This window comes from Primulina huaijiensis, chromosome 6 (assembly GCF_012295235.1).
Source record: "Primulina huaijiensis isolate GDHJ02 chromosome 6, ASM1229523v2, whole genome shotgun sequence".
Taxonomy (NCBI): Eukaryota; Viridiplantae; Streptophyta; class Magnoliopsida; order Lamiales; family Gesneriaceae; genus Primulina; species Primulina huaijiensis.
In genome coordinates, this window is record NC_133311.1 from 10,822,427 (window position 1) to 10,847,583 (window position 25,157).

The 25,157-nt window shown below is 35.7% G+C and overlaps 1 protein-coding gene and 1 pseudogene across 1 annotated transcript; both read left to right on the forward strand.

Annotated features, from left to right (window-relative positions):
- The first annotated feature begins 12,751 nt into the window (after positions 1–12,751).
- LOC140979076 (uncharacterized) lies at positions 12,752–22,102 on the forward strand (annotated as a pseudogene).
- On the forward strand, positions 21,887–23,694 carry LOC140979385 (protochlorophyllide reductase-like). The gene is made up of 5 exons (XM_073444754.1): positions 21,887–22,098; positions 22,176–22,265; positions 22,344–22,878; positions 22,958–23,316; positions 23,400–23,694. Exons 1-5 carry the CDS (start codon positions 22,045–22,047, stop codon positions 23,553–23,555), a joined length of 1,194 nt encoding a protein of 397 aa, XP_073300855.1. The 5' UTR covers positions 21,887–22,044; the 3' UTR covers positions 23,556–23,694.
- Positions 23,695–25,157: the final 1,463 nt, after the last annotated feature.

A 25,157-nucleotide genomic window follows, 5' to 3' on the forward strand; every position in this document is an offset into this window, starting at 1 on the left:
CTTGGAAAAGGGATTTTATAAACAAGAAAGGGAAAAATACATCGATGTTATTTATAGAGTTCGGGAGGACATATATTGCTATTGAAGCCATAAAGAGAAATTAGTGCTTATTGTGTTATTTAATTATAGATTGTTGACGGGGACGTTATAATCTTTTGTTAGATAATTAGTGTCTACTTAGCAATCGGAAGATGAAGTAGAGAATTTAGAATTCTTGGCTAATGAATAAGAATGACATTTATAATATAGCTACACAAAATAACACATGGTGGATAGTTGCGTGAAATCGGACCTCTAGATCTTTTATTCTATTGTTATTTGCACAAGTTTGTTGTGATATTTTATTTAAATCCTTTGTCAATTTAGTTATTCTCGCAACCAAATCATTTAATCAATTTTTCTAAATAAAATTGAGACTATTTTAATTACAAGCATTAATATACATTTATATATATACTCCTCGTGGGATCGATATTTGTACTCAAAAATACATTTTATTATAACTTGACGTTGTGCACTTGCAAGCAATTAAGAAAACATGCAACAAGTTTTTGGCACAATAGTACTTGTTGTCCTGGTTTTAGCTCCCTTTGTACAATGAGTTTATCGTGCTACTTCTTGGTCTGTTCTTTGTAAATCTTGGCATTTTCATATGCATCATTGCGGAACTCATCCATTTCATTTAACTGTAGTTTTCTGCCTTCGCCAGATGCTTTAAAGTCAAAGTTCAACTTCTTAACTGCCCAGAGAGCTCGATGCTCCAATTCTAGTGGCAAGTGACATGCTTTACCAAAAACCAACCTATAGGAAGACATTCCAAATTTGTGTTTCTCTAGTATATTTCGTTTTCGGTCTTCTTTTTATTCTTGTTTTATTATTTTTGATTGCGTATTTTAATAGTATGTTCTTGTATCTTCCCAAAATTTTATGAATTAAAATGGTTTTCTTTTCAGGACTAAAAAAATTGGAGAGAAAAATAAATTTTTACGAAGGACAACCGCACCAGCGGTCATCTCTGCAGCGCACCCGCGGATGTTTGGAATTACAAAATAAAATTTTTTGCCGAGAGCACTGCGCACCCGCGGTCTCTACACACCGCGCCCGCGTTAAATTTATAGTAGCCATACCGCACCCGCGGTAGCTGAACGTCGAAGACTAGTTAAATTCCAGTAGCCTCAGCGCACCCGCGCTACAAAAAGATCCGCACCCGCGGTCGATGAAAATCAAAGGTCACTGAATTGCCGAGACCACACCGCACCCGCGGTCCTTGCACACCGCACCCGCTGTCGACGTTTTAAAAATCAGACTGGGGCAGAATTTAGACATAACCGAAGAACCCTTCTTCAATTTCTCTCCTCCATTTCGAATTTCATCTTCTCAAAACACACTCCACATTCAAGATTTGTTCTTCCAAGCACAAATTCTCCACTACACAACCAAATAGCTTCACTCATTCCATCAAATATCCATTTCCTTTCAACAAAAACAACACCAAACCTAGGGTTTCAAAGGGGCTCGAAAATTTCTTCAAGGATTGAATGGAGCTTTGATTTTGTTCCACAAGAAACATTTAAACAATCAAGGTGAGCAAATCAATACTACATTTGCTTTAAATTCGAAATATTTGGTGTTATTGGATATGGAAGAAATTTACATTTAGTGGAGTAAATTCTTGAAATTGTGGATTATATTGGTGTGAAAATTGTTGGAGTGTTGTTATTGTGGTGAATAAGTTTGGGGGAGTGAAGAATCATTTAGTTTTGTGAATTGATTGAAGGGGAAGTTGTTGAACTCAAGGTGTTTGATAAAATGCCTCCTAGAAAGAAACAAGCTAAGGGTGCATCATCATCTTCAAACTATGATGAAAACAAATTTTGGAACGAAATAGCTGAGGAAAATTATGGGAGAATTTTGAATAAAAGCATTATAAAAGAGAGGGGATTTGATTTGAGTTTTCCCCGGTCCGAAATTGGTTTAATGCTTACTGCTCGGCATTGGGAGGAGTTTGGCAGGCAGCCACAAGATGCTGTCATTTCATTGGTGAGAGAATTCTATGCTAACCTCAAGGTTAGGCATGAACAATTGAAGGTGTTGGTGCGAGGAAAAATGGTAGCCTTTGATGCACATACAATAAATACTTTATATGGCATCCCTCATATTATGCATGATGAGTATGAAGAATACCGGGCTGAGCATGTTGATTATAATCATATTCTTCAAACAATTTGCATAGAAGGAGCTGAGTGGAGAATGAGGGATGAGGTGCATGTCAGCCTAGCCAAGTCTGATCTGAAAACTGTTGCCATAGATTGGTATTCATTTATTTCTGCTAGGATCAAGCCTACCGAACACACCACCACTGTCATCAAGGAGAGAGCTATCCTTACTTTTTGCATTATGACGGGAAGGGTAATTGATTTAGGGCAATTGCTCCAGAATTCGATGCTTGAATATGCAAATGGTAACTTTCCTAGTGGACTCCTCCACCCTTCTTTGATCACAGCATTATGCCAAAATGCGGGAGTGACTTGGGCTGTGAATGAAGAACTGTTGAAGCCGAAAAATGTCATTGTGGTGATTCAACGACATAGGGCAGTGAGAGGCGATCAAGCGGCGGCACGTCGAGCTGAAAGGGAATTTAACAGAAGAGTTGCACAAAGACGTGCCCATGTTCAACCTCAAGAAACACAGCCACAACCACAACCGCAACCAGGAAATGTGAGAGATAGGTTGACCCATTTGGAAGAGGAAATGGGAAATCAACGTCAAGACATGGATGCGTTTCGGTTTAGAACCGATACATTTATGGATTATATGATGGATTTTACGTCTGTCTTGGCTCAGCAATTTCTAGCAGCCTCAACCTCTGGTAATCCATTTCCAGCTCCTCCTCAGTGGCCACCCATATACCACCCGCCGGAGTTCCAACAACAGCCACCACAAGATGATGAAGATGATGACGATGGCAATGACTACTGACGGTCGTTGCCATAGGTATGTGTATTCCTCTAACTTTCATGCTTATTCACATCGAGGACGATGCACATGTTTTAGTTTGGGGGAGATATTGTTTATTTATTTTATTTTGTGTGTTTAATTTAGTTTTATTTGAGTGTTGTGTTTTCTTTAGTTTTATTTTGTGTGTTTTATTTTCTTTTGAGTTGTTTGCTTGTGTGTTTTTAGTGTTTTTAGTCATGAAATATTTTAATGGCCAATGATGAGAAAAGAAAAATTTTGCATTAAGAGGAAAAGTCATGCATTACGTTCATGTTAATCGATCAATTTGAAAAATTTAGAGAACAATCATGAGATTTTATAATTTTGAGACTTATAATTTCTATACAACTCTGTGATTTTCATTTGACATTGAAATAAATTTTTTCAAACACATAGATGATTGAGGCAATCTTTGACTTTACTTGGGCCTATTTATATTGTTCATAAATATCCATTTGAAGCCCTGTTGAGCCTATATGAGAAAAGAATTGTGTTCTTGAATTTCTTGGAAGCCAAGCACTTTTCTTTTGAATATATATGTATTTGGTTGATGCATTGAATGAGACACCATTTTTTCATGATGATTAGATTCTACTTTGTGTTGGTGAATTGAGATTTTGTCTAGAACTATCCAAACAACACTCGAGGCGAAATACGGACAATCTATGATTTAGGAATGATTTAGGTGATTTTTTTTCTTATTGATTGAGCCTTTCAAGCCACCAAATAAAAATGATTTATCATTTGTCGCCTCTTTGAAGCTTATATGAATTCGAATGGCACACGTAAAAATGTGTAAAAGACCCCCATTCGACGTTCTTTCAAATATCCCACATTTACCACCCTGTTGAATATCTTAAACAATAATTTCTTACCTTCTCAAGGGAGTAAGAATTCAAAGGATTAAAGAAATTGAAATTCTCCTAAAAAAGAAAAAAAAATGAATGATTTTTCATTGAAGAGTTGGAGAAAAATGGGAGAAAAAGAGATGAGATGAAAAAAAAATGGAGATAAAAGAAAAGTGGAGTTTGCACAAGAAATAAAATTCAACTTACTCCCTTATTTGAATTCCTAATCTTCATTTGTAGTCGTGAGCCAAGGCCTAACATTACAAGCATTGCAAATCCTATTGACCAAGTCATAGTTGTCCAATATACTAGTGGAGAGTGATTGGGAGGATCTAGCCTATGGACAATCGATAAACACTTCCATTGAGTATGAATCTTGATCAATTTTAACACACACCTCATTGCATCAAATATTTATTGGGTATTCCTTTCTTGAATGAATATGCTTTGAACCAAATCTTTACCGGAAAAGACCTCTTGATTTGTGTTTGTAAAAATTGAAATAAATTGATAATGTTTTGAAACATGAGTTGAAGAGATTAGAAGTTAAAAAAAATTAACCAATTGCATGATTTTATCCGGATGAAAATTTGGTTGGATTGTTTTGATTTGTGAATGCATGAAGAGTTGGTTAATTTATCTTGAGGCCAAGTTATTTAAAATATTTCATGACTTATTTGTTTGTTTGTGTTGTTTTGTTTTGCTCGGGACTAGCAAAATATTAAGTTTGGGGGAGTTGATAAGTGCAATTTATTGTACTTTTATTACTTGTTTTTAACTTAGAATTTTGTGATTCTTGAGCAGGTTTTATGTGATTTGTTGTTGTTTTTGTTGTTGTAGTTTGGAAGCTTAGAATGAGAAATTGGAGTAGTAAAAGTGTTGAATTGGAAAGTGCAAAAGATGAAAATTTCCGAGAATAAACCGCACCCGCGCTATAAATGGCACCGCACCCGCGGTCCATGAAAAGCAATTTTAGAAATTTCTGCCGAAGCAGTACCGCACCCGCGGTCCATGTTGCACCGCACCCGCGGTCTTAGTAGCTTGGAGAATAAAGTTTCCCCGAAACAAGACCGCACTCGCGGTCTGTGTTATAGCGCACCCACGGTCGTTGACAGACAAAGTCCGGAAAATGCTGATTTTTGGTGTGCTGCGCATGGGAGTTGAGGACTTTTGTGTTTTTGAGTGCAAAGACTTGCCTAGGACTATTAAAGGCTTCTATTATTGACTATCTAGAGAAGGAAGGGAGCAAAGGAGAGGAGAGGAGGCTACAAAGAAGTTAAAAAAGCTCAAATTCATGATTCTGAGGGGATTTCTGGCACACTTTGGAGAGAAATAACCTGCACTCCACACTCTTGTTCTAAGTTCTTCTTTCTTTATTTTTATTTGATATGTCTTGTTTAAGATTCATGGGTTGTTGTGTTGTTTGTATTATTATTATGAACTAATTCTTGTGTCTAGAGGAAAGATGGAACAAAACGAGAAACCATGTGTTGGGATTTATGAATTATGCTATATAAGTTTTCGTTATTGTTCATTTGTATTTTTCCAATCTTAACGCTTTCGTTTTACTGGCCATATCTTGAATGATTCTTATGTTTATAAGATATCACTTGGAAAAGGGATTTTACAAAAAAGAAAGGGAAAAATACATCGATGGTATTTATAGAGTTCGGGAGGACATATATTGCTATTGAAGCCATTAAGAGAAATTAGTGCTTATTGTGTTATTTAATTATAGATTGTTGACGGGGACGTTATAATCTTTTGTTAGATAATTAGTGTCTACTTAGCAATCGGAAGATGGAGTAGAGAATTTAGAATTCTTAGCTAATGAATAAGAATGACATTTATAATATAGCTACACAAAATAACACATGGTGGATAGTTGCGTGAAATCGGACCTCTAGATCTTTTAATCTATTGTTATTTGCGCAAGTTTGTTGTGATATTTTATTTAAATCCTTTGTCAATTTAGTTATTCTCGCAAACAAATCATTTAATCAATTTTTCTAAATAAAATTGAGACTATTTTAATTACAAGCATTAATATACATTTATATATATACTCCTCGTGGGATCGACACTTGTACTCAAAAATACATTTTATTATAACTTGACGTCGTGCACTTGCAAGCAATTAAGAAAACATGCAACAATAACAATAAATTTGATCTAAACCTGAAAATATTACATTTAATAATGTCATTTTCAATTTAATTTATTGAACGCAAAAAAAACGAAAGAAGACTACCTATTGATGAAAATAAAGCAACATTGGTAAGTAGACCTTTTAATCAAGAAAATTAGTACAGAAAAATGGATATCTCTTCATAGCACGATTGGAAAAGCCTCAACACACAAATGCATATAAGTTAGAAAAACAAAAAAATTCGACGGAGACAATGACTAACAAACACCGTCATGTCCAGTCCTCAACACACAGTGCATATAAGTTAGAAAAACCGAAAATTAGACAATGCCTAACAAGAAGGGGACAACAAATATTTTAGACAATGCCGAAAATTAGGAACCCAGAGACGGACAAACAAGGCGACAACAAGAAATTAACCAATTATCGTTCCAATCAATACCATACCTCGGGAAACTGGTGACGGATTAACACAGGTAAAGCAATATCGTTCCAGGAAAAATGGAGAAGAAACAAAGGCGCAGGGGACGGCGGTTGTGTATCTCAGTCGCTTCTTCCGTCTCAGTGCTTTGAACGGTGGTGGTGGTGGTGGTGTTTTGCTTCCCTCTTGGTGAGTGGAAAGGCGGTGGTGTTGGTGGTTCGAAGCGAACGTGGTGTATCTCAAGTCGTAGCTTCCCTCTCGGTGCTTGGAACGGTGGTGGTAGTGGTGGTGTTGTTCGTCCCGCCTTCTTCTTTCTCGGTGGTGGAACGGTGGCGGCGGTGCGTGGAATGGCGGCGGCGCGGCGCGGTTCGAAGCGAAGAAGACCGAAATTAGGGTTAATTTTGAAGGAAAATGTGGATCGATCGAATGAGCTCGTCTCTGAAGGATATATGATATATAATCGATATTAAATATTTAATTAAACTTATCGGTTTATCTTTTTACTTTAGTATGAACTTATTTTCCTTATTTTTTACTTCATCAACATTGATATGCCGAAGTAAAATATAATAAAAAAATACAATGAACCCCGTGTTTTTAAACATCCGAAGTAAAATATATTATTTTACTTCGCTTGTGTTATTACTGAAGTTATTGGTAATGTATTACTTCGTAATTTATTATTGCCGAAATAACGCCTGTCGAAGTAAAATCCGATTTTTCTACTAGTGGTGGTGGGAACGAGCCACAAACATACTCACTTTAATAATTATCTAATAATAAAAAATAACAACGTAAAATATTCTAAGATACACCTAGCATTTTGATCATGACTCTCGATTATCCTTGTACCATATAATATCAAATATTACATAAAACTGTATAATATCATATATTGTCAACATAATATCATATATTATCATTAAATCATTTATTTTGTAAATTCGTCACTAACCACCATAATAAAAAAATAAATTAATAAATTAAATAAAACATTTATTTAATTATCCAATTAATTTTTTAATATTTAAATCTATTGTAAAACACATTTTACTATAAATAATTAAAATCATATCTCAATTATTTATTTTATAATAAAATTTCACAATTTTATCAAAAATTAATTTAAATTGGTAAATTAGTCAGTTTTTCACAAAATATCAATTTAACTCAAATTTTTTCAAAAGATCAAAAAATTGCAGTCCGGGCCAAACCACCTTTAAGCCCATGGGGCAGAGCTGCTCGAGACCATCTAAAGCAACCTGTTCATGCCCCGTTTGCTGCCTGAACACTTCGGGTAGCAGTCGTGGGCTAACCCTCATCAGCAGGGCTGTACGCTGCCCAGCCCGAGACCTCTTTAATTTTTTTTTATTTTTAAAAAACTGTACTGGCAGCTGCCCGGCCCGAGAATTCGCTATTTTTTAAAAAAAAACTTAAACTTGGCTGGGCAGCTGCCTTGCCTAGTTCTGTGGGGGCTGCCTGCGTGTGATAGCAATTTTTTTTGTTTTTACAATCTGATTTTCAAGGCTGTAATTTTATGGAAATTTTAGACGGGGTTAGAAAAAATTTACTCAACATAATTTAAACAATAAACAAAAACGAATCATAAGATTGAAAACTTAGGCTTTGATACCACTGTTAGAGTACCATTTTTTCGCAACCATGACGCAAAGGAAATTCAAAATTTTCAAAGAAATTTTTGTTTTGACGATAAAAAATTATTGAACATCGTATGATTCAAATCCCTAAACAAGATATTTATAGTTATTTACCTTTGCATTCTAAATGCTGGACACAAAATTATTTTGGATTTAAGCAGAGATAGTCGTTCTTGTAAATATTTGAGAATCTTCTAATTAGGTCTACTATCAAAGACTGAATTACTCGTCTAATTTGGATTAGAAAACTAGACGAAGTTTTCCGTTGAGAATCGGTTGCCGGAAATACGATGACAACACAACGGCAGCAACGATGGTCGGTGGTGCTTGCGGATGAGCTCGGCTGCTTGTTGTTCTCTAAGAAAGGGCTGGTCGAGTTTTGTGTTTGTGAGGAGGAAGAAAAAGTCTAGCATCTTAATATGATATCTATTGTCATATTTATAATTTTCATGGACTAATTAAAATCCTACTAGGAATCTAAATTAGAATATTAATGAGACTATTACTTGGAGTTTTAACCTTGTAAAAAAATCTCTATCAAATTTTATTGTCTAACTAGACTCCTAATAGTTAGAGTTATATTAGGATTCTCCAATCTAATTAATCAAATAATCCATGTTGAGTCATCATCCCATGTAGTACTTTCAACTTTTGTTAATACATGATTTATTTAAATAACTATTAATTAAATAATTAATTCTAATATTCTAAAATATTCCATGAAAATTTCACATATTAGTCAAAACTACATAATTAATATTTAATTAGCATATTCTAAATTTATTAGTTAAATAATTGTGACTCATTATAAACTCGATCGACGATCGAACAAAGCAATGTGACGACGATACAAATCTTGTTATGATAATGAAAAGTGATAATTTCGAAGATCAACATTTTTCACCGACTCATTTTTGGCAGCTACCTATTTTGGAACTTATTTTCTAAATTAAGTAGTTGCACTCTCCTCACAAAATTAGCAATCAAGCTAAATTTCACAACTTCTAAATATGGAATCCACTTATAAAATTCTTTATAAGCTATATGCTTGATCTCCATCAAACTACAGTCATCAAATTCAACTCCTTAAATTTGACTATTTCAACGTGAACACAAAATTCAATACTTGTATGACCCTCAATAGTTCAGAGATACAACTAGTTGTGGTTTTACAACTTTATCCGATTTAGGAAAACACTTGTCCTTATTTGTGCTTACTCTAATTAGGCTCATTCTTTTCACCAACCCCTTGGTCAAGAACGTCAGAACTCAATTCTGATTTCAACCATCGGATCATGGTAAGAGCGTCTAGTAGCATCGTCTCATGATTCATGAGGTATCACTGATAGTGTCTGTAAGAACCAGTAGGTTATGGTTAGCCTACATTACGGTAGCCTACAATACGGTCCCTTCGATACATGTATCACGATCGAATCTGCAACCATTGGTATATCGAGAGTTACAAATAAATTTGGAAACAATGTGATGTATCTTTGAATAATTATAGTCGCATCGTATATGCAATTAAAGAAACACCTTTCCATAATGTACATGTCATCCTTACCTATAAGTGAGCGGTGAATCTCTGACTATAATGCATCAACTGCTACGTATGTCAAACTACACTCAACATCACCACCTGATGACCTTAATGGAGTCAGTAAACGAATCAAAGTGTAGTGCTAATACGTATAACCTCCATATTGTCCCGGATCAAAGAACTAATGATGCGCAACCATAAATACAGACTAATCCACTCGATAAATTATAACTACTTGGAAAGTTTGAGAGGGGGTTGTTTAGTGCAATCATCATATGATCGATCACCCATCTATATGATTGGACATATCTATGGTCATACAAATGAAATATGACGTTTACATCATAGATGTTAGTCTGGAGCTCGAACTACCCTCATCCTTGCTTTAGGTGTTTGAATCGACTAGGAACAAATTTAGAATATACAGTACAGTTCATAATGAATTTCATGATCCATATGATTTGTGGACCTCATGGTACTTATAGCATATTCAAGGACTTTATCTATGCAATTTGCATGCGTATACAGTAAATATCATAATTAGATAAAACCGTGAAATGTTATTAAAATAAACATTGTTTTTATAAAAGATTTAATAAAACTCAAACCACAGGTTGACTCGCTAGACCTATGTCATTACCTTTTTATAAGTCTTAACACTTTATCATTAAACATATTTGAACACCCACCTATGTTATAAAAACTTTCACAAAAAACCTGCTTTCTTGATGTTAAATAAAAATCAAAAGAAGACACATGAGATGCATATAAATTCATTTATTCAATATGTCTCATGATAATCTAGTTACTCATCATATCGAGATAAATTTTATCTATCACTGCTTTCCATATGAATACAAACACTATCATCAATCTTAAAAAGGTTTACGAGTTGGTATAATAGATAAATGCTTGATCAATAGTTAGAAATTCGATTTTCACTACAAACACTTTATCACGAGCTTGTTGCACATAACCGACTCAATACAGTTTACCTAACTAGCGTGGTTTGTATATTATTGCGTTAACAGAAAATTTACCAAGTGCGTACCCAAAAGTAATGAATGTGAGTTCATAAAAAATAGAGGCAACCATCAACACAAGAATATGTTGATTATATAACAGCCAAAACAAACATTAATCTAGTTACTCATCATATCTAGTCACATGTTTGTATTTATATTTATATTTCATGGTTCTTTTTTCTATCGAAAATCATAAAAAAAGAGATGAAATAAGGATATGTGAATATCATAGCAGTCGAAACACACACTCTAGTTTATCGTAATTTCATCCATGTCTGTCATACTATTGATTAACTAATAACATTTGTTTCGTTCTATGGGATGAATGATGCGAGTTAAAATTTAATCAGAACATATATTTTGGTGCTTATAAGACCTGTATTTCGATAATTTCAAATATTAAATTAAATATCATAAATTCCCTCAAAAAAGGAAATTAAATAAATAAATATATAATAATAATGTGAGCATTATTCTTGAAGATGAATTTTTTATTCCTCACCCTTGAATTGCCGAAAATTTGCCTACCATCTCTCTTTCCCTCCCACTCTCGCAAATACCAACACCGCCACTAAACGACACCGTAACACACATTCACTCTGGGACAATAAAAAATATACTGACTCATTTTAAATTTAATTAAATAAAAAGAATTTTGACTTTTTTAAATCGAAAAAAAAGAGTTGAATGATGTTAATTAGGTGAGTTCATTTATTAGGTTATTAATTAGTTAGTTAGGTTTTACTTTTTTAAAAAATATTTTTTTAATTGATATATTCCTTCTCGATTTGAGTTTTCATTTATTCCCGTTATTTTTGTGTTCTTCACGACAAAATAATCAAAAATTATTTGAAAATTTGAAGATTTGTAGAGAAGTAAGTATATACTCGAATGCTCTGTATTGCTAGATTTGTTTCAGTTTAGTTCTTATTGGTTTTTTTAGAATTTTTGTAAGTAGAGTTAGTGTGAGTATTTACAGTCGAAGAACGTGTTTATTGTGTGGGTTGAGAAGGTGGATGGAGTGTGATTCGAGTATGATCGTATGTGCTAGGTCTGGATAGTGGAGTGTGAGTAGAGAGTGCTAGTTCTGGCTATTGTCTCGAGCGGGTCGAGGTGCAGCTGTGGGTCGAGGTGTGCATGTGCAGCCGCTCGAGACAATAGCCAGAACTAGCACTCTCTACTCACACTCCACTATCCAGACCAGGTTCATGCACACCTCGACCCACATAATACGTCTATATAATAGCATATTTATAATATAGCATATTTTTTTTTAAATACATACTATTGTCTATAATATAATAATCTTATCTATGTTTTGTATGTTATGTCACATGTGATCAAGAGAAGACGTGGAAAGAAAAAAACAAAACAGATTTCCATCTATAGGATAATTTGGTAGAAGATAAGATTGAATGATGTGTAATTTGTTTGAATTTAAAGACAATCGATTTGATTTTATTAATATATAATGTGTTTGTGGTGAATTTTTAATTTTTGTGTGGGTCAAGTGGACAAGATTGTAATGTGTGTAGTAGATTTTTAAATTTGGGTCGCGCGGGTGGTAAATTGTTTCAATTTTGGGACGAGTGGGTCGAGTGATAATTTTAGAGGTTTGGTTTAGGGTTTTGTTTAGGGTTTAGGGTTTGGGTCGAGTGGGTAGGAAATTTTTGATATTTTTGAGTTTTGATCATTTTATAATATATGATTCACTTTATATAAGATTAGAATATAAATATATATAAAAAATTTATTTGTGTAAACATTAGTTATATGTTATAATTTAAGTATGTTAGTTAACAAATTCATAACAAGTAGAAGAATGTATCTTTTATTCTAACAATGTGGGTTGAATTTATACTCGACTAAAAATCTTAGCAAGTTTTATAATTCCACTAAAATTCAACGTATCTTGATCCTAAATTTAACTTGCATTCAAAAAATTGATTCTTTCCAAGTTTAGCGGAAAGTAAACCTGTCAAAAAAACAAACAAAAAGATTATTAGTTGTAAAAATTTAAAACAAAACAAAGATTATTAATTATAAAAATTTAAAATTAATGGGTCGTGACGGGTCGTGAAGAGGTCGTGAAGTCTTCACGTCACGACCCCGGATGGGTCGTGAAGCCCACGACCCTGGGTCTTGGGTCGTGAAACACTTGTGCTTCACGACCTTGGGTGGTGAAGCACTTGGTGCTTCTTGTGCTTCACGACCCAAGAAGCAAGTGCTTCACGACCCAAAGTGAAGCCGTGGGTCGTGAAAGCCGTGCTTCACGACCCAAGGTGAAGCTCTTTACCCTGGGTCGTGAACACTGACGAGACCCAATAAATTTCATATATCAAAATAAATTTCTTAACAATACGTGGTTTTCTTATTGGATTTTTTGAAGAAGAATAAATTGTAGACTCGTGGTTAATTGTTAGCCAAAAAATAAAAAGATGGAAGGTTGTGAAGAAAAAGATTTTTTGTGAAGATAAGGAATGAAATGAGATCTAAGCTTGAGTCGGGAAATATGAAAAAATTGAGTCGAGTAAGTTTTTTTTATTTAATTAAATTATAAATTTTATTATATATAAAATTAAAATACATTAATAAAAAAATTAATTTTTAAATAAATTTTAAACAAAAAATAAAAAAATAAATTACATTCGTTTTTTTTTTTTTAATAAACTCTCTCGTCACTTCAGTTTTCCTCGTTTTCCTACTCTTCTTGCGTTTCTCTCCCCCACACATCATCGGATCTGCACTTTTCTCTTCCACAGCTGTGCAAACACGCGTTCCACGAACCCAAGCCCGTTTTCACCCACCCTTTTGCTCTTTTCTCGTGCACGTTACAGAGGGAGGTAGGGGGTGGGGGAGCTAGAACCGGTGACCGGCGCGACCCTTCTGGGAATGTGATTCGGGCCGTCGCTTTTCAACGGGAGAAGGTAAGCCATGAGCAAATCTTGGGAAGAAGAAGATGATGATGAGTGCTTCCACGACTCATTCGATCGCCTCGTCTCTTCCTCCAACACTTCCTGCTCCTGCTCGCTTTACTCTTCAGAGCCCGAGGAAGAGTACGATCATCGCCCAGATTACAGCCCTGAGAATCACAATTAGTGGTAGAGCATCTGTATCTGGAATTGTGCGATCGAAATCAGATGCAAACTGCGATTCAGGTCTAATTTTTGAAGTTCGGTCGGATAATTCCGTGGCAATGACCGTGCTGCTGTGATTGATGCTGCTGTAAATAATGTTAATCAGAGTAATGGCCTTGAATCACCGGTGAACATTTCTAGTTATCCAGGTAAAGCACCGAAAATTAAGATTGATGTGGATGGGACACGACACGGGAGTTTGAATAGTCCAATTCCTGCTTCTAAGAATGAGTTGGATGAGAGCTTGGAGTGTGATGTCGAAAGTGGAGTCTGTATGATAAAGAATCTCGATAATGGGAAGGAGTTTGTGGTGAATGAGTTGAGGGAGGATGCGATGTGGGAAAGAATCAAGGAAGTTGGAACCGGGAGGCAGTTCACCATGGAGGAGTTTTCCTCCGAGTTGTCGGTTGGGACATCACCCATTGTTCAGGAGTTGATGAGGAGGCAGAATGTAGAGGAGAGGAACAAGGAAGGTTCGGATTCAAAGACTGATGATAGCTGTGGGAGTGGATCTAAGATGAAGAGAAGAGGAAGTTGGTTGAGGAGTATCAAGAATATGGCGAATTCCGTCGCTGGGACTAAGGATAAGCGGAGCAGTGATGAGAGGGATACTTCTACTTCTTCTGAGAAGGGCGGAAGGAGATCAAGCTCAGCCACGGATGCTAGCCAAGATGTTTCCTTTCGTGGGCCAGAAAGAGTTCGTGTCAGGCAGTATGGTAAGACTGTTAAAGAGCGTACGGAAATGTATAAGAGCCAGGAGATACAGGCGCACAATGGATCGATTTGGACTATTAAGTTTAGCTTGGATGGTTGGTATTTGGCTAGTGCTGGTGAGGACCGTGTGGTTCATGTGTGGCAGGTTGTGGAAGCGGAAAAGAAGGGAGATTACATGTTTGATAAATTTGAAGATGGGAATTTCAATCTACTGTGTCTAGCTAATGGATCACCAGAGCCCTCTTCATTGTCCCCCAATATAGATAGTCACTGGGAGAAGAAGAAAAGAGGGAGGTCATCTGTAAGTAGAAAATCGATGAGTGTTGACCAAGTGTTGGTGCCAGATACCCTTTTCTCTCTTTCAGAGAAGCCCATCTGTACGTTTCAAGGTCATTCAGATGACGTTCTTGATCTCTCATGGTCCAAATCTCAGGTAAGACAATTTTTCCTTCTGGCTGGTAAAATTCTACGATTATAATTCTGTGACACCCAATGTGCAATGTAAACCTTTGATTACTGCCTGTAGTGGAATATATTAGTTTCTTATGTTTCATTTTCAATACCTTTTGTGCTTGGGATGATGCCCTCTGAGTTACGCTGGCTTTTCATTGTGATTCCTTGATTTTATATTAGTCACATATGTAATGCAGCAGGTCAGAGAGCACCATAAATGTGGACAGTTCTCCATATGATAATTCCTTCGAGTTATATAAATAAAAAAGGATGTATGTTTCTTTACATCTATGAACTGTCACAGATACTTCTCTTGATGGTTCAAAGCGGCTTGAGAGTCAAATGGTTAACCCTGTGAAAATCTAATGATCCAATTTTTGTTTTCCAGTGAAATGTTGGAACTTGCAAGTCTTTTATTCTAAATATTTAATGACTTGGAAATATTACTTATGTGACTTTACTGCAGTTCTAATCCACGCTGTCTTAAATATTTTTAAGAAGTATTTCAGCCACAATCTTGAAATTTTTCACTGTAATCTTTTACCAAATTATGTTGCCATGTACTGATTTATTATTTGCAATTAGGACATTAAATTAACACACTTCAACCCATTCTCTCTTGTCTGTACTCTGTAGCAACTATTATCATCTTCAATGGACAAAACAGTGCGGCTATGGGATCTGTCAACCATGTGTTGCTTAAAGATCTTTTCGCACAGCGACTATGGTAATTTTTTATTTCTGTGTTACTGTCTTCCTCGAGCTTGTTTATCCACCTTTGAGATCGGACTGCCTTTAAAGTGTCTATTTGGTTGTGATTGTGGGACTATTGAATAAATATACTACTGCAAATCTGAATGACTTTACTGCATATGCTCCTAAGTATGGAACCACCAACTTTCTTTGTTATGCTGGATTTGACACCTGAGAAGCTGCATTATGCTGGAATCTTTATGGAGCAAAGATGATAGTTTGGACTTTGGTGTGACAACACTAATTAATGTTTCGGCCGATACAGGATGGATCAAGGATTTTTGGGAAGGCGAAGGACAATAGCAGAAATAGGTGAACTGAGAGGACTGTCAAAGTTGGTCTTGGTGTTAATTGATTCCTTTAAAAGATGTTACGGTAGTCTTCGTAAGCATACAGAGGGATCCCGTGGCCATACATGATTTTATTCTACATGCAATTTTTGTTGAACCATTGAATAAAGCCTGTTTGAAACAATCCTTACTGTCTTAATCTGATGCATGGTTGTACCAGACTTCCTATCCAAATTTAGTTGTCTTTTTGATTAGCATGAAGAATAATTCTTGGTGTGTGAAGAATGAAAAGGATGCACATGAGAAAGTATAGGAATTTATGTAAAATTAACAATAAAGATTTGTTCAAGTGGTTGATTGTATATAATGAGATTAAAATTGAAGTGGGATTTTATTCTTTTGTTTTGAAATAAGCAGGGTAATGGGTGGGGTTTGGACCCTTAAATATTTGAAATCAGTAAGAGATTGTGGATGTGGCTAACAAGGTGGATAATGGAAGGAAACTGCTCTTGAGTAGTCGAGGGTCTAGTTGCTTGACTATTGATTTAGTGTGATCGATCAGGTGGCTCATGGATATTTGGCTCAACTCTCAATGCATAGGAATTTTTTTCCCTTCTCGTATTAGTTTTGGATTTCTGAGTTCAAGAACTTTCTTTGAAGAGAGTTAAATATTGTTAATCTGCTGACAAGTCTTCTGGATTTAACAGTAACCTGCATCCAGTTCAATCCTGTTGATGATAGATACTTCATCAGTGGATCCCTGGATGCTAAGGTGCGCATATGGAGCATCCCTGATCGCCAAGTTGTTGATTTGAGTGATTTGCATGAAATGGTTACTGCAGCTTGCTATACACTAGATGGACAGGTCTTGCATAGATTGTATTTATTACTGTAGTTCTAATTGTTCAGTTTTTTAGTGCATAGTCTGGATAAATCCATTTGATTTTGCACATACTCGATTTGTTTCTATAAAATAAGTTCATAAATTATTGTAGGGGGCTCTAGTTGGTTCATACAAGGGTAGCTGCCGCATATAAACACATCTGGTATGATATAGTAAATTAGTTGCATAAGACAAACTTCTCTTGATTAGTTTTTTTACGCATGCTACAATCTTTTTCCAGAAAATAAATTGCAGCAAAAAAACCAGATAAATCTGCAGAATAAGAAGAAGAAATCCCATCAGAAGAAAATAACCGGTTTCCAGGTAACCATGGCATTAGTAACTGCCGAAAAACACAGACTCAACTATGTATCCACTTATTCAGGGAGATGAAAGAGGGTAGCGGTGGCTGCTCTCCTAATTGTTCTTCAAATTATTTAAGCATCTCTGCCTTGGAAAACTCGTTTTTTAAAATTATTTTGAGAAACTTGATTCTGATTTCACATATTTTGCAGTTTGCACCTGGAAGTACATCTGAAGTGCTTGTCACATCTGCCGATTGTAGAATTCGAGTCATAGATGGTGTTGAGCTTGTTCACAAGTTCAAAGGTATGAAGATGTGTCTTAGCAATTCTTTAAGTTCGTTAAGGCTGTGATTTTGATCTATTAAATTCTTGATGGTATCACTTTAATGTACTTGCCAAAGTTTTACTTATTTTTTATTTCCGAGTGTCCGCCAACGCACTTTTTTGGCAGGAAAATTTCAAAATCATCCCAACTTTTCCTCCAATACTCGGATGCTTCCAACATTTATTTTTCTTTAATTTGATCCTTCTAGTAAATTTATGATATCACCTATACCAATTTTTAAATTAATTTTACTAAAATACCCCTCAATCAATAGTTTTATGTGTGAAATAAATAAATCATCTAATTACGGGAATACATGTAATTTAATCTCCCAAATTCGAGTTTCAACTTGTTAGTTCAAATAATATGAATTTTAGTAATCCTTGACGCTTTAGTACCATGTTTCAAGCTTTGTAGCCTTTTAAACATGTCTCGATTGTAATGATTGGGTACAAACCTCTTCCCCACGACCCTCTTCATCTCATCCTATATTTCGATAGATCTCTCATTGAACCTTCTCCCAGTGGTACAAGTTGAACACACCAAATAAGATCATAATATGAGAATTCAACCACCGTCAACCTAACTTTTTTGTGTTCGAAATTGCGGTCACAGTCGAACACAAACTCTACCTTCTTTTCCCACTGTATGTAAGCTTCTAGGTCAGATTTACCATGGAACGACGATTTCATCATTTTAATGCTACCCATATTACCATCTTCTATACCCCATCGTTATACCTACCATGTACAACATCTCTTTTACCTCTCCTAAATCCTCTATTTTCATTCGGACTCTCATCATCGTCTCCCAAATCATATTCGTAATCGCCTTCTCCTCTAACCATGTTCTTAGACTTAGATTTAATCCAGCTAGTACTAACCTCAAGCCTACTCATCCTCTTGTATAATGGCTCTTTCTCGGCCCTCATCATCCTAGTGAAGTGAGACCAAACAACGTCTCCATTTGAATCTTGGAAAGCCTTTGGTTCGAACCATCTCCTACTTCCTTCTCAATTTTTCTTTCAGATATTGTACCTGCAAAAAACGTTAGTAGAAATGACAAAATATTCATCATCCAAATTCTTACGGTCACTCCAAAGAAAAATCACTCGTTCTCTTTTTCTTTTGTTCTCACTACAAATATCTCACGCGTCACTCCAAGGAAAAACATTCGCTCTCTACTATTTCACTCAAGTTTGAAAATTTTTTCGAAGGGTACGCTTAAAGTTTTGTAGTTTGTGTGTATCAAACCTAAAAGTTCAAATTTCTAGAGACTTGCAACTGTCTCATTTAGACTGCACAAAACCAAGAAAGTTTAATGATTTTTCCAAGAACTTGAATATGACTTATACTAAAGACAAGAACACGTGGTCCGAGGCTGTCCGACAATCGAGGCGAGCGGGCGGTCGAAGCGGAGGCGGCCGAGTCGATCAATGTTTTTAAAATCTTAAAAACCAATCAAACTCAATCAATTTTAAAAACCAGTCAAACTCAATCAATTTTAAAAACCTTAGACATTTCTCTTTTGTATTTACTTTTGGTTTCAACTATCCTCCATCATCAGCCTCAAATCGGCTTCAGCCGCCCGTTGCCGCCGCGGCCGCCGCCACCTTAATTATCTTATGAGTTTGTATTTATATATTTATTTGTATTTTGTATAAATTTTATTATATTGTATGAAACATTATTTAATTATTGTATTACATAAAAAAATTATTACTATTTGTAATTATATTGCATAATTATATACAATTACTTATAAAAAATTGATAAAACAAATTCAACCGCCTAGGGGGGCCGAGGCGATAGGCGGTCACTGACTGTTCCGCCACCGCCTCCCGCTGTTTACAACACTTGTTGTGAGATAAAATTGGTTGAGCAGATTCACTTGTTACTGTTATTAGGTGGGTTGGAGGAGAGCTTGGTCATTAAATCTGTAAGTGACGTGCAACTTGTAGGATATTGATGAAGCTTGGAGAAGAGAACATATGGTGACACACAAGTTGGGGAAAATGAAAGCAAAAATAAGTTTGGGAATATGAGAGGTTATGTATAACTAAAACCTCAAAGAAACCACACATTTCAATAAAAATCTCTTATATTTACTTGCTACAAAAAAAATTCTTTTCTCTCACAATAATTTTTCATTACATTACCCCATCAACCCAACCAAATGTATCCTAGCAATATTTTATCAGAAAAAATGATATGGAATGTATGATAATTGATACGTATTTTGAATTTGTTGAATTATAAGATTTGATCATTATTCTGTTAATTTTACATCTATTGTTAGATCTTTATCAAGAGATAAATTTTTTATTTTTACTTTATCGTTATTTTTCTGTCGGGTTATTGATTTTTTGTGCCTTGTTGCATGCGTGTGCTATTTAATATAGGACATTTTATCAAATAATCACAGATAAACAATTGAAAAAGTTAATAGAAGGATCACGTTGAAGAATCAACAAAGAAATGAATGATGTTAAAATTTGATTCGGTTATGACTTCTATCAATTTTACTTTGTTTCTCCTCGGATGAGATTTAGTATTTGCCTAATATTTTATCTTTAATATAGTAGACCTAATTGAAGCATCTGCTTTGGTTTAAATATTTTACATACTTTTTTATGGCCAAGAAATTAATAATCTTTGACAGGTTTCCACAACACACACAGTCAAATCTCAGCCTTCCTTGCATCCAACGGGAAATATGTGATCTCAGCGAGTGAAGATTCTTATGTTTATGTTTGGAGGCATGAAGTTGGATCACAACCAAACAGAAATAAAGGTGTTTCCGTTACCCAATCTTATGAGCTTTTCCATTGTCTAGATGTTTCTGTGGCAATCCCTTGGCCTAGCATGTCGGATCAATATGAGGTTCAACATAGTTCTTGGGGGCAAAATGGTATGGTTGATCGATTTGAGGATGATATAATAGCCAATCATCCGACTACACCTGTTGAAGAAGCTAATGGTAGCGAGAGCTCGCCATTAGCATCTGATCGAAGTAGTAGCCCATTTAATGGAACTCCATCTCGCGCCACAAATAATCACCTATTTGATAGAATCTCAAGAACATGGTCTGAGGAGAAACTCTTCACAGCTACTAAAAACCATAGTCCTCGTGTTAGTGTCGACTACTCCAATGGGTTTTGTCAAAACAGGTCAGCCGTGGGTATGTTGATAGTAACTGCAGGTCTCAGAGGAGAGATCAGGATTTTTCAGAGTTTCGGGTTGCCAGTTCGAATATAGGTATTATTTTCTATGCTGCACCATGTGATGTGTATCAATCAGTGTCGGATTTCATAGGTTCTTTGTAAATTCCGAATGATTCAACAATGTCAATACTCGTAGTGTATACCACCTGGTGTAGCTTAGAACTATGCCAAAATTAGGCAGCAATGGATTCGAAAGGCAGTGATTAAGTGGAGTGCCTAATGGATTCTTAACGACAACATTTCCAAAACTGCACAGATTTTGTGAGAAGGTAATGTTAGAGAATCTTGTTGGCGGTGAGGTGCAAAGAAGATGTTAAACCATTTAGAAACTTGTGTGTTTCTGTAATCGGCAAGTGAAGAGTGAAGAGTGTCGTAATATTTACAAAATTCTTTCAACAATTTCATTCAATTTTATACTGGCATTTGTATATACATATTGTTGGAGGTAAGGCTGAAAGTGGAGTATCTGCTATTAAAGATACGGGCAGCTTCCTTACACGTTTGTACATGTATCTGTGATTCGAAATTTTCAGAAGTAAAAGGAAATATTATTTGGTAAATGGTTTGTGACATCTCTTTATTTTTCTTTGTAGCATTGTCTTTTTGATATTTTGCAATATTTAGTTTTGTATCTTCTACGCCATCAACTAGACTTGGTTTGCTTTCTGAGGAAACTATGGTTAATCCCGCGCGCTTGGCTATGTTGAAAAGGCAAATGTTTCTTTAGATTCGTGGTCGAGCAAGTATGTCGACTTAATTTTGATTCTTGCAAGAATGATGCTATAAACCATGGAAATTATACTGGATCGTGTCCATATCGTTGGGAAAAATAACATTTGAAAATAGGGATTTCTCGTTGGTTGGCTAGTGTGTTTCCATGGATGTAAGCAATATTCTTGACTTAAGTAACTGTAAATAATATTTCCTGCACATCTGAGAATGATGCCATAATCTATTCGATTCCCATTATCTATGTTTCCATATCCCAGCCCATGACGACATTGGGGAATGCACCCAATATCCATATTTTGTAAGTTGTAACTACCAACACCAGCTCTTTCTTGGCTGTATAAGAAAAAGGTAATAAAAAAATATCACGAGGGAAATCCCAAACCACAAATTCTGATTGGTTTTCACAGTCCAATTGGCATAAACATACACAAAATATTATCTTATCCATATATCTTTGTCAAAAATCTCCCAAAATCATCAATATATACACTGTTATAAGTTACTCCACTCACGAACTCAAAAGTATCAAGTGTTACTTGGATTGGCAGCAATAAAAAATAATTCACTCAGCCATTACTCGCTTGATACTCGATGGCTCTACAGTCAGCTGCTTTTGTTCCCTGTGCATTCACCATTCACAAGGAGGTAAGTTGATAAATTAACATAATTTTCAGGATTCAGTTTCCTTTGTTCTTGGCTTAGATTTTATGCTTCCACTGCAGGGAAAAATCACTGCTGGTTTGAAGGAATCTAGCCTGTTTGGAGTCTCACTCGGAGACCATGTCAAAGCTGAACATAGCTCTTCTGCCAAGGTAACCACTAACCACCACTTCATGTCTCATTCTTCACCAACTGTTCATAGATTAGACAGTTGGGTTTTATTGATGCAGAGAGAATTTGGGTCAAGAAAGTTGCCAGCATTTAGAGTTGAGGCAGTTGCCACAACCACCCCAACTGTCACCCCCTCCAACGTCCAAGGGAAGAAGACTTTAAGGAAGGGAACTGTGTTGATCACCGGAGCCTCCTCTGGTTTAGGCCTTGCCACGGCTAAATCTTTGGCTGAGAGTGGGAAATGGGACGTCGTTATGGCTTGCAGGGACTTCCTCAAGGCTGAGAAAGCAGCTAAATTTGTTGGAATGGCCAAGGAGAACTACACCATCATGCATTTGGACCTCTCATCCCTCGAGAGTGTGAGGCAATTTGTTGAGAACTTCAAGCGTTCCGGCCGACCCCTGGATGTCCTCGTTTGCAATGCTGCCATCTACCAACCAACAGCAAGTGAGCCATCATTCACAGCCGAGGGATTCGAGCTCAGTGTTGGCACTAACCATCTTGGTCACTTCCTTCTTTCGAGATTGCTTCTTGATGAGATCAAGAAATCCGATTACCCTTCAAAGAGACTCATAATAGTCGGCTCCATCACAGGTATAGTAAACTAAGAATGATCCAATATCATTTTATCTGATCAATACGGCTAAATTCAAATTCAACATTATATGTTCAGGTAATACAAACACGTTGGCTGGAAATGTGCCTCCCAAGGCCAATCTTGGGGACCTGAGGGGTCTTCAAGGGGGTTTGAATGGCCTCAACAGCTCTGCCATGATTGACGGAGGAGACTTCGACGGTGCAAAAGCATACAAGGACAGCAAGGTCTGCAACATGCTCATAATGCAAGAGTTTCACCGCCGGTACCACGAGGAAACCGGCATCGCATTCGCTTCCCTATACCCCGGGTGCATAGCCACCACAGGGCTATTCAGAGAGCACATTCCTTTGTTCAGGCTCCTTTTCCCTCCATTCCAGAAGTACATCACCAAGGGATTCGTCTCAGAGGAGGAATCTGGCAAGAGGCTTGCCCAGGTACTAAAGCAAAGCAAGCAATTCTTTTGTATATATAACACGTGCAACCTGGCAAATTTTTTTCTGAATTATGTTTGATACAGGTTGTGAGCGATCCTAGCTTGACAAAGTCTGGTGTGTACTGGAGCTGGAACAAGGACTCGGCATCTTTCGAGAACCAGTTGTCTCAAGAAGCCAGTGACAGCGACAAAGCCCGAAAAGTGTGGGAGGTCAGCGAGAAACTTGTTGGTTTGGCTTAGGAGAATGTACTCTTGATTGTAATCTTTCCACAGGCCAAGATTTTGGATTGAGGAACTTGACATTTTTCGAAACCCAGAAAAAAAATGTAGAATTCATGTAAGAATCAATAAAATTACTCGATCCTTTTTGTTTTTTCAACACTCTACATGGATACTGGCAACACCGCATAGCCAATAACCAGGAAAGTGATTATACCTTAAACGGAATGGATCACACCAATGTAGCGTAAACCAACTTAGTCCTCATCGATATTATGTTTAAGAATCGAGTAGATTATTCAGGATCCTTCATTCTTCAAACGGGAAGAACACACGTAATTTCTTGAAATCGTTTGCCTTTCTGGGTTGAAAGATCAAAAGCTTAGAATCCATTTGCACCGAGTTTTCTGAAATATGTTTTTAGTAAGTTTGGTTAAAGAGCACGATGTTTGTGTGAAGAACCCATTCGCAAAGTACATGTAATTTAGATTCCGCCTTCAAATTCTCTCATTCAAAATATATTCATGTTAAGATTAGGACTTGAAACTAACTAACCTCAAAAACTAACTATCCAACCGATTTTGAGATTTATTAAAACAACCCATCATGTACAGGAATGAACAACCGAAGAGTTGAGAAATTAACGAGTTGTCCACAAAAACTAGCTCAAGGAATGGGGATTGTTCGAGTCCATGTATGCAACTCCAAGACACTTATCCAAACGAGGTAAGACATCTTAACAATTCACAAAAAAACATAAACAATATACAACATACAAAAAGAACAACACTTCACAATTTCAAATAATAATAATACACTTTACCAAAATATTTGAACTTTAAAATGTTCATAGCCCTCTCGAATTGTTCTATTAGTTACAAACTATTGATCTATCTTTTTTGCTGCTAAATTTAAGCATTCACAATTTTAAAAATATGAGATTCATTATTAATATCTTAAATATCAAGATCTAAATTCTCCGTTTGAAAATTTTGAAACATGAATCAATAGAGAAAATAAATATATATTGATATCGAATTAGGGGTTTATATAATATCTTAAATATCAATATCTAAATTCTCCGTTTGAGAAATTTGAAACATGAATCAATAAAGAAAATAAATATATATTGATATCGAATTAGGGGTTTATATGTGACTTTAACAAGAACTCAACATTTTTTTGACATACTAATATCAATTAGTGTTGTCGAAGACTTATAACTTATATAATATAAAAGTCTTAAATTTAGAACGAGATATCAAATTCAAGACTCAATTATAAATTGAAACAAACTCATCACAACTAAAAAAAACGTACTATAAATAAAAATAGGATATGATAAAAATAAAACAGGATAAATATAGGAGAAAATGGTTTTATGGTCCATTATCTTGTTCATTTTTTAGTTTTGGTCCACTAAGTTTTCAAAGTTTGGTTTCGGTACACTAACTTTTAATTTTCGACTAATTTGGTCCAATTATTTATGTGAGACTGGAAAATGCTGATGTGGCTCCATAAAATGTTGACATGACATTTAAAAATACAGACGTGACATCGAAAATTGATGACTTGTTAGCGATTGTACCAAAATAACACCAAAATTGAATGATACGATCGGTT